Consider the following 10864-nt stretch of genomic DNA (forward strand, 5'->3'; position numbering starts at 1 on the left):
ATAAAATTTTCATAAAGAGAATTTAGTGAACAGAAATGTGAAAAAATTAAAAGGCATACAAAATTAAGATACCTTCCCAATAGTGCACTGTGAGTCCAACGTAACTCTTCGTTGTCATCGATAACAGAAATTCCGTCATTTTGGCTTGAAGCACGGCGTACTTGCCTTCCATCATGCGGTGATAGTCCGTTCAGGCGGAAGGTGGTATAAGGGTACAGTTGTCCTTAAAATCTCTCGAAAGCCCTCTCTCTCTGTCAATAATAGTGGTTGCTTGTCAACGGCTATCATATACAGCAGTGCGTTTGCGATTTCCGCATATTTCTGCCCTCCACCTTAGACACAATCACAAGAAAATACCATTATTATTAAGCACAAAAAGTTAACAAATAGGTAAATATATAGAAATAACTTACGAGAGAATGAAGTGGCTTTTTGGAAGTATTCTGGCAGGCTCCCAATAATACTAGCTCTGGAAATGTTAGTACTGGCTGTACTAATCGACTCTTCTCTAACCTGTATAAATAAAAAATAAATGAGTTACTAAACAAAATTTTTTGGATTATTACTATGTTTTTCGTCTCCCCCGACGGAGAGTTTAGCTTAGAATTAAACTATTCCAAATTGAAAATACATTTACAGGGTGTCCCGGTACTCAAGGTACATTTTTATGTATTTGAATTTCTTATAAAAAAATGGAGTCGAAAATATTAATAAAGATTTATTGTAAGGTTGATGATGAGTACTGGCACGCCCTGTATAGTTAATAATTTCTGTAGTAATTGTGCCCAGGCGGAAATATTATATATAGTTTATACGTAGTGTGAAGTTTTATATATAATATTCATTTGTTTTATACAAAAAATATATAAAACAAATGAATATTATGTATAAAACTTTACACTATATATGAACTATATATAATTTTTCCGCCTGGGTGAATTGTAAAAATTACCAAGTATAAATCGTAATAGGACGATGGAAAAATAGCGATGCTATGCGCCTGAGTAAATAGTTAATTATAAATGTAGTAAGATGTAGAAAAATGATATACTTCAGACCAAGTAAAAGACCACGATGTTGATGTTTAGAAGATCCTTTATTCCATTATTAAAAATTTGTCGACGTTTCGAGAGTCAATTGCTCTTCTCATCAGGGAAAATCATCAATCCAATGTCATTAAATTATATAAGTCGTTATATTTATAATGAAAAAGTCAAAATTCTGGATAGGTAATTCTTGTTTTGAATGATTGAGAATCTTAAAAAACATGAAATATCTATCCAGAATTTTGACTTTTTCATTATAAATATAAGGACTTACATAATTTAATGACACTGGATTGATGATTTTTCCTGATGAGGAGAGCAATTGACTCTAGAAACGTCGACAAATTTTTAATAATGGAATAAAGGATCTTCTAAACATCAACATCATGGTCTTTTATTTGGTCTGAAGTATGTAATTTTTCTATATCTTACTACATTTATAATCATGTATAAAACACAATGTGACAATTATTAGAAAATTTTTAATTTTACAGTTCTATCTTAAAATTTGTTTAGTTGTCTACGAAGTTTAGAATCGGATTTATTTAAAATGTGATCTGAAATGTATATTTTAAACGAACATTTTACGTATATCTTGAACGAATATTTTGCGCATAAGATTTTACATCTTACAGTCATTAAACAGAAAATTTTATTATGATTATAATTTCTAAGAAAAATAAACATTTTGCCAAACAGTAATTTAGAATAATAAAAATAATGTCAAATATAAATTTGAGAAAAAAATAAGACAAATAAAAATAATTAACAAAATATATACGTATTTCAATTATTTGCATTTGGCATATTTTTCCCGAAAATAACGATTTGGCATATTTTTTTCCAAATTTCTATTTGACATTATTTTTATTATTCTAAATTCCTGTTTGACAGAATATGTATTTTTCTCAGAAATTAATAATAATATAAAATGTTGTTCAATTGAAGAGGATAATTCAATATTGTGAACTTGTTTTAGATGTTTTGCAAGTGACGATGTGCTGCGTGGGAAGCTCATCTCTTTTTGGCACTGATTGCATCGCACCTTACCACCGTTTTCCAATTTCTTAAAATACAACCACACTTTACTTGGCGGGGCCATCATTAACACTTTTAAAGTTCTTCGACAATTGATAACCGTATAATTGCACCGACTACCGTATGGTCGATTTTGAGTTTTGATTTCATATTTATGCAATCGGACAAGCTTGCGCACTGTTCGGCTGAGCATGCGCAAAGCCATTTTTTGGAACTAAAAGAATAAGTATTCACTAAAAATTTATTTTTTGAAGCTATTGTTAATATAAATTCATTGAGGTAATATAATTTATATATAAAATTAATATAAAATATATATAATTAATTTGTTAATATAAAACAATTATTCATAGGAGACCGGAAATTTAGCGCTATTCGTTGGGTTAGTATGCAAGTTAATTTCATTTATAAAATTAATATTTTATCATTAAACTATATATCTTTTGTTGAAAAAGATTAGGCATCTCGTTGCGGGGTTGGTTTGACAGAGAGGAAGGCCGCCATATTTGATTTTGAAAATTGTATATATAGACATACATTTATTGTGTACATCTGCGATCATGGTTTTTTGTACAAGTTTGCATTAATCTTTACGAATTTCGCAATGCAAACCGTGTGACATTTTTAAAAATATTTAAAATCGCTGCGTATTAAAAGTGTATGCTTAAGTGTCTACGCGGTATTAATGTTAAATCATTTACTTAAATCGACAATTATGTATGTAAATTATTTCCAACAAACTAGAGCTACGTGTAACCTGAAACAAATTTCTATATTATCTTGTGCTAAACATTATATGAAAGGTTTCCGAATGATCCAGTTAAAAAACAGGAATGGGCAGACAGAATCGGAGTACCTGTAGGAGCTTACATCACAATAAATCGTTATTAAAACAGTTATATTCCGGCAAAAAAGGTGTTTTTTTCTTCATCATTATACAGTTCGATATTATGTATTACTTACTAATTTTCTCAATTTATTTTTTATTTTTATTTGCTTTCTATATTATTTCTTCATATTGAATATTCAATATTATATTTCATATCCTTATTTTTATATTTATTTATTCCTTATTTATTATTTTCTAATTCTTCATTTGACTACTTCATCTATATCATGCATAATTAAGATTACTTTTATTACTTATGATCATTTCTGTGTTCCTTGTTCAAATTTCTTGCGCAGAATTTGCAATTCAATGTGCCCCCCCACCCGTAACTTCTGATCAATCCCCGCGCCTTAGTTAGAGAGCATGTGGCTAGTCCGCTCTTATTCCTATGTCCATGGAAATACCTAATAGTGCGCATCGAATATTGCTCACGACCTCGCAACTCGCAAGTCTGTCGCACCGTACTGCCGGCTACAAGTTTGGTGGGAGGAGAAAACCGAAGAACCGTTTATAGACTCGGTTCCGGAACCAAGAACCGACCGCTCGGAACCGGTTCCAAGGAATCGATTCTCAGGCGCTAAGACTCGGTTCTTCGAAGGAACCGGAACCCGTTCGACCGTTCCTACTCCATTCGGTCTGCCAGGGATTTGCGAAAATGGCTGTTAATTTCATTTTACAATGATTTCCACAGATTACCTGCCATTTATGCTCGTCTATAATCTGCGTTAAATTTTGATTTGAGCGTTTAGGAAAATAGATTCAAAATTCTAGTTTTTATTGTGCTTTCGTTATGTGAAGATTTTCTATACAGTTATTCTTAGGCTAAAAGTTTACATTATTATGGTTCACATTTTGTGTTTCAGTAATGAATAGTTTTATTAGGTTTCTGGAAAATTTCTATCAGGAAGACACCTCATTACCTGTGAGAGTGGGCGGGGAAGTATTTTAGGACGGTATATATCAGATGAACGGAAGACTCAGACGATATGCAAAAAGGAAATAGATATGCCTCATCCATCGTCAATGGTGGGGGGAGGGGGGTTAACACCCAAAACCCCTCTCTTGTCAACATCACTTGGGATGTCAAACCTATATATGTGTGATACATGAAATTCTTCGTTGGATAATTCTCAACAGGCCCCCATACTTTCCCGTTACGTTTTTTCAAACTCAAAAAATTATTGCAAAAACTCAAAAAAGTGATTTTTCCCCATGCATTTTACATGGGAAACTTCAAGTGAACACCGGCACCTGTTAACATAAAAAAATTACGGAATTTCTTTTTTCGGATTTAGAATGAAATTGGGGGGATCGTTGCCCTCTAAAAAAGCGTTTTTGAGCCACCCTAATGTACATATTTAAAACGTAGAACCTATAATGCAGGTAGGTATGAAAATAATGTTCCAAATAAAAGCTTTCCAAACCTACGCTTTATTGGAAATTTAAAATATGCCTACATTTAATTTTAAGGAATTTCAAATCGAACCCTGATAAAAATCCCTCTTAGAATCCCTATAATCCCTATATCGATTTATGAATTTAAGGGTTCCTATGATTTTTCAAAGAGGATTTTGTTCCATGCATGAAAGAGCAAATATTGTGAATATCTTATGATGTTTATAAGTGCATCCTATACACCTCCATAACACATAATATTGTAGAAATATTGCTAGAATATTTATTTGAAACATTGGCAACATTATAAATAAATATTGCTGTAACGATCAAGAAAAGTTTATTTCTGCAACATTTCAAAAGAATATTGAAATTGCGCTTGATTTGTGTGTGTGAAAAGTGTCCGGAAAATCTTACGCAAATATTTCCGCGCAATGATGCTGAAGCATTGGCTAAGATATTGATGAAATATATCCATCAAACGGTTTCAAAATATTTTCATATAAGTTTCTTTCTAAATTTATTTTTGTTTATATTATTTTGAATTACTTATACACCTATCATCAACTTATAAGACTTTCCCTGGCGGACCGAAGGATGCGAATGAAGCATCTACAAAGTACCAGTAAAGACACCTTTGGGTCCCCATTCGATTCCTTTTTAAAAAAACTAAAAAAAACAGCAAAATGAACTTTTAAATTGTTAAAATTCGGATTCTACGTCAAAATTTGCATAAGAAACTCACGAAGTAATCGCAATACTTTTTCTTGAAGCGCTAAAAACTTTAGGAAATAAAATACCCGTCATTTCCATGGGCCGAAGGCGCCTTCAAATGCATCTTCTTTTACTAGCAGTTAATAAGCGTTCCGTCGGTAACTTTAAGAATTTTGTCTGGATGCTAGCGCCACGCAGTAGAAACCTCAGACAACAACGCTGTGATTAGCAAGTGAGAGCGAATTTTATATTTAAACTTCGCGTGCAGCATACTATTTGAGCTATTATGGATGCGCTTGAAGTCACCTTCAGCAGAAGTTATTGATATTTTTTAAAATTTTTAACGCTACAAAAAAAGTATTGCGATAACTTCGTAAGTTTGTAATAGAAAATTTAACGAAGAATCCGAATTTCAACAGTTTAAAAGTTGATCTTGCTGTTTTTTTGAGTTTTTTAAAAAGGAACTGAATTGGGTCTTTACGGGTACTTTGTAGAGGCTCCTTTCGGTTCCTTCGGTCTGCCAGGGTTCTTTCAAATTAAGTAAGAGAAAGACACGTATTTGTATCTTTATTTGTAATTCTATTTCCGGATAAATTAAACATATATTTTAGATTTTGGCACTCTTCTTCTCAAACCTTAAAAAATAATTATAAATATTATTAAAAAATATATTTCAAGAGATAGCCTAAACTGTTGAAAATGGTGAGTTTGTATTGTCGTATTATAATTTTGTTAAGTTGATAAAATAACTAGATCATTTGTTAATTTTAACATCTTTTTCTCAAATGGTTAAAGTGTAAAAAAACATGTGATTTTTTTTTAACAAAATGGCGACCCTGCAGAATATTTCTTCAAGCGTCTGCTCCGAGGCATCGAAAACTGCTGCAGTTGTCAAAATTTTTCCATTTATCTGATATAAAAAAAGATCTTTTTGTTCGATTACTTATGTGTTAAAGGGAAGGGTAAACCTATAAAATAATAAAAAAGTTTGAAAATTAAAATTTATACCGGCTGTTTAATCGAAGGTCCAAATTTTCGACCATTTTTTCAACAGTTTTTATCCCAAAAAAATTATTTATTAACCCGATATCTTTAAACTTTTAGGTATATCCTTCCGATAGCACCATAAAGAGAAACCCCTGCAAATTTCAGCCTAATCGGTCAATAACTTTTTAAGTTACATCACAAGCAGTTTTTGAAGGGACAATTTCGTGATAATCACGTTCAAAGATTGGTTACGGTAAAACTATTAGTTTCAGTGACTTGCCGATCAATCGGCGATTCCGGGTCCACGTAATAAACATCGTAAACGTATTAAACGTAGTGACGTAGTAATCAGCCTTCCTAGAATTTATGGGACAAAAAAATATACAAACCTATTGTGTAAGAAACATTGCTCCGACCCATGCAAATGCATAACATTTTTATTTAGCACAATACATTTTTTTGTTATTATCCCTCAAAAAAGAGTCTGGGGACGTCCGTTATGATATTTTATGGCATCTCCGAATTCAGTTGTTAAAAATGTTCATTTTTGTGGAAAAAAAGCCGGGGAAACTGTAAGTACCCTAGCGAAAGAAATCTCGTGGCTAATCCGCTCTCCCTTTTTAAATTTCTCTTCAAATTATTAACACTTTTTTTTAATTTATGAATTTTCTCATTACACTTATTTATAATTATAACTTATATACTGATATACAATTTTCTAGCTGAATTCAAAAATGTTGTCTTTTTTGGCGTATCTCATTCCATTTACGAGAAACGTTCTATTAATTCCAATTTTAAGCATTAAAAAAAAGTTAGATATCTGAAGTCATCGAAACCCATAGATTCCGAATTATTATGTTTTAGGCTGTTAACTATGAAATTAAAAAATCTACTTCTAAATTTAAATCCGAAAGCTTAACAAAGGACCCTTGAGTGTCGGCTACTCTATTGAGATAGCCTCTCTGCTTGTTATTTATGACCGTATTCTTATTTCAATTTCGGAAAGGATATTTTAAAGCCTTCGGACCATTTAAACGAGCTTCTTGGACCTTTAAAAATATCTACCTGAGTGCCCGCGGAGAATTTCTTTGAGATTCTTTGACCTAAAGAATTTTTAGCGTATACTCAAAGATTGTTTTCGATAGGGTATCACATGCCCTTAATAAACACCATTGGGAATGATTGGATATTACTTTCAATCGCTCGCAAACGGATCCAATCATTCTTTTCTAGAAGGGCAGTTAGCATGACCAGTCTCCTTATTATTACTCCGCGATATTAACGATTGTGATATTTGATTTAAATAGATCAATTATTATTTATATAAAAAAAGATTTTAAGAATTTGGTTCATCGCGAAACATTTAATCGGTGTGATCCTACAATGGACGAGGTAAGTCACATTGTATGGTGATATGAATGTTTTTATATTCCAATAATCTTGCCATGGCTCAAAGGAATTCAAAGATTTACGAATTTTGTATTATTATTTGAGCCTTGAGGTAATATTTACACGAAACCATGACGGCGGCCATCCATACTCGTGCCAAACTAGCGCCGCGCTCCGGAAGATTTAAAATTACGATGCGTTATTGTACATCCCACAGAAAAATGCTCATTTTTTGTGAAGTCAATGTACAGGACTTTAGGCTCCTTAAAGTAATATCGTTGCTCCAGGAATCAGTATTACTGTCGTCAGAAAGTTGCATAATGTAGAAATCGAAGTTTGTATAAAGAATATTTTCTTCATTGTAAACAGGTTATAAACCGATTAAAACATGTATCATCTTTTTACTATCAAGTGCATAGTTCTGCGCACTGTTTATGAATGGATTATTTTCTTAGTTTTCAAGATCGTCTTTATTGACAATGATTCCTGTTTACTATTTATTTTATGGGTTAATGTCCGTTATTATTAATTTAATGTCAAAGATTTCCACTTGAAGTGAAAATACGTCAGACGATATTTATATGTTCCTTCCCATGTTAACAACTTCAAACGTTCATGATGAACTTGAATTACAAGCTTGACATTAGAATTTTTGATAGCCGATAAAAAGTTTGTAGGAATATGGACTTGGAAGTGAAAAATGGTAATATACTGATATGATATTGAACAAAATATTCATTTACAAATTTTCTTCTACATTCCTATATTATCCAACCGCCTTACGACAGACTATTTCCTGGATCTATGATATTGTCTCGATCAGAATCAGCCCTCTGCATCTCTCCATATTTCAAATTTTAACTTGACCCCGGAACTGTCCTAAGTTGATTAGTTCCTAATATCTCCAGCGCGTCGCTAGTTGTCCCATCACTCCCTGTTTTTACATATACAAGAATAATCCTGGCAAAGTGTAATATGTCTTAGATGTGAATTTGAATGAAAAGTAAAATATGATTGTTTAGACTTAGGAAATAAAACATAAATCCACTTCGCAAACTTTCTCTGCCTGACTATTTTCGTTTCTAGGGGCAGAATTTGTAAAGTCCTTTAAGTTATTTAAAGGCTCGTTTCGCCTTCAGAAGATAAAGGCTGCCATAAATTATAAACGCTTTCGTAACTGGAAAACAGCCCAAGTGGTGCCAATGTGGGCAATGGTCCCGTCCGACTATTTTCTTATGCGACGTTGCCAAGTTTTGGTACTTATTATCCTTGATTGACGAATGTTGGCGCATATTTCGCAACGCCGGAAAATCAAGCGCTTTTTGGTTTTCACCCTCGCAGGGGCGAGAAAAGCCAAAAGCGGATCAGTACGGTCTGAGAAGCGAGCGTAAACGCAACTTTCAGCCATTGAAACTTTATGTAACCTCAGATTTAGCGCGACTGGAATTGAACCATTCTTTTTGTATCCTCGCCGTTATGTATACTTTTTATCACAAGATCTTTTTTATAAATAAGTTTAAAGCACCTGTGTTGTTTGTGAATTTAAGCATATGAACCATGAATTTTTAAAACAGCACGTCACAACTTACTTGTACGTGCAAACAATGTTTCTTAAAGTTGAGTTTCGAAAACGAATTAACAATATTATTAATGGAATGTAAATAAATTCTGGAGAAAAATTCGAATAGTACTAAGTTTAAACTTACCCTGTAAGTACTCTCGCTTGTGAATATATAATAGATTGCTATGAAGTTGATATTATTGAATAGTTTTTGCATTGCTTACCATGCAAAAACAGGGAGTGATGAACCTCTGTGAGGTTTATCTGCCAGTACAATTACAAGGAATTAAATATATTGAAAACACGTTCTCTGTTGTTGATGTAACGTAGGGATAAAATATTAAATAATTACAGCGCCACCTTTAGGCTAAAAATAAAGTAAATCTCCGCGACTAGAGAATCCCCGTTATGAACTCCGCCTTACCCGTTATATGCGGGCGATTGATATTTAAAACTTACATTAGAACGCAATATTATGAGTTTAATTACTTATAACTTTAGTTTAGAAATAAGAACTCGTCTTTCGTTTCGAAACAAAACCTCATTTTACGATACATGGCAAACAGAAATTGAACATATCCTCGGACTAAAATCACTTTATTTTCCCTTGAAAAGCAATACAATAAATCTAAAAAACACAGAGAGTTTACGTTCTTCAGACCCCCTAGAATTTGAGGAAGATTGGAATTACATACCGAGTCTCTTTAGAACGGAAAAGTTGCATTCTAGTTAATATCGGCCTGAGAAGGCATCATGGTCGATAACCCACGTGCAGTCCAAAAAACTGCGCACGCATCTCTCACGCCTCCACCTATTGCAATTGGCTAAGAAAAGTCGCGAGGGTGGATTTTGGGGCCTTTGAGAGGGAGTTACGAGTTTCGAACATAGGCTTTTTGACAGAACACGGCAGTTGAGATTTCTATCGCGTGTCGTGAACTTCTCTTTATTTCCTTCGCTGAACTTTCCTTTAGAAACTTATAAATTCCTTTCCGAAACGAGAGACGGGTTATGAACTTTGCGTCCTAGCGCTAGTGTTATAAAACTGTATTTTAAATGTTATTTGAATACTAATTTTTACCAATGTTGTTTGAAGCGGAATTAAATGTTCACTTAGACTAAGTGAAGTGCGCGACTCAATTAGGATTTGATTGTAACATATTCAATAAATACTTAATTCTAGTGTTGTGCAAATTTCCAGTGTTTTATTTGAATCGACCGCCAATTCTGCCACTTCCAGGTCTGCTATTCTAATAGCTCAACGCAGCAATGATCCCGCCATTTCTTGAGAGCAAAATCACACCTCTCAGGAAGTAACAGATTTTTGGTGGCAGCGATGGCATACTGCACCTGGAGTGGCAAATTCAAATCTTATCATGGACTTGTTGATCCACCCTTAATCATACCCCATGTGACTTTGTAGTATCATAATAAGTGAATCGAGAAAACTAATATATTGTTCAAAAGCCTTCTCTATTATCTGCTGACTCTAAACCAAGTCAAACGTGGGATATCTGGATAGGCAATAGGTGCGATCCTACGAGGGATGATCTGCGTGAAGTGCGATCCACCGAGGGACCTTTTGGAATCGGAGAACTAACATCTGCCAACGACGTGGCTCAGCAGGAGGGATTATTAACGAAGAAGATCACGGTTGAAATTTTGTGGTTTTGACTTTGTGGAATTGTGTATTTTTATTTCAGAGTAGCGCACTTCGAAAACGCATCTGAAAAATTGCACCCGCTGCCAGCGAATTCGCGGTAAAATTTCAGCCATAACCACGTCTCACAACCGTGAGATAGGTGGTTACAGTCTGTAAAGGAATCAATACGACGATCCAGCAAAAGC

The 10864-nt window shown here is 33.6% G+C and overlaps 1 protein-coding gene across 1 annotated transcript in view; it reads left to right on the forward strand.

Moving 5' to 3' along the window:
• Window positions 1-10305, forward strand: part of LOC117173633 — a 31704-nt gene extending 21399 nt beyond the window's left edge. The window contains exon 3 of the mRNA XM_033362273.1: window positions 10200-10305. Coding sequence (XP_033218164.1) covers window positions 10200-10305 — 106 coding nt within the window. The remainder of the gene's footprint in view (window positions 1-10199) is intronic.
• The last annotated feature ends 559 nt before the right edge of the window (window positions 10306-10864 follow it).

This window comes from Belonocnema kinseyi, chromosome 5 (assembly GCF_010883055.1).
Source record: "Belonocnema kinseyi isolate 2016_QV_RU_SX_M_011 chromosome 5, B_treatae_v1, whole genome shotgun sequence".
Taxonomy (NCBI): Eukaryota; Metazoa; Arthropoda; class Insecta; order Hymenoptera; family Cynipidae; genus Belonocnema; species Belonocnema kinseyi.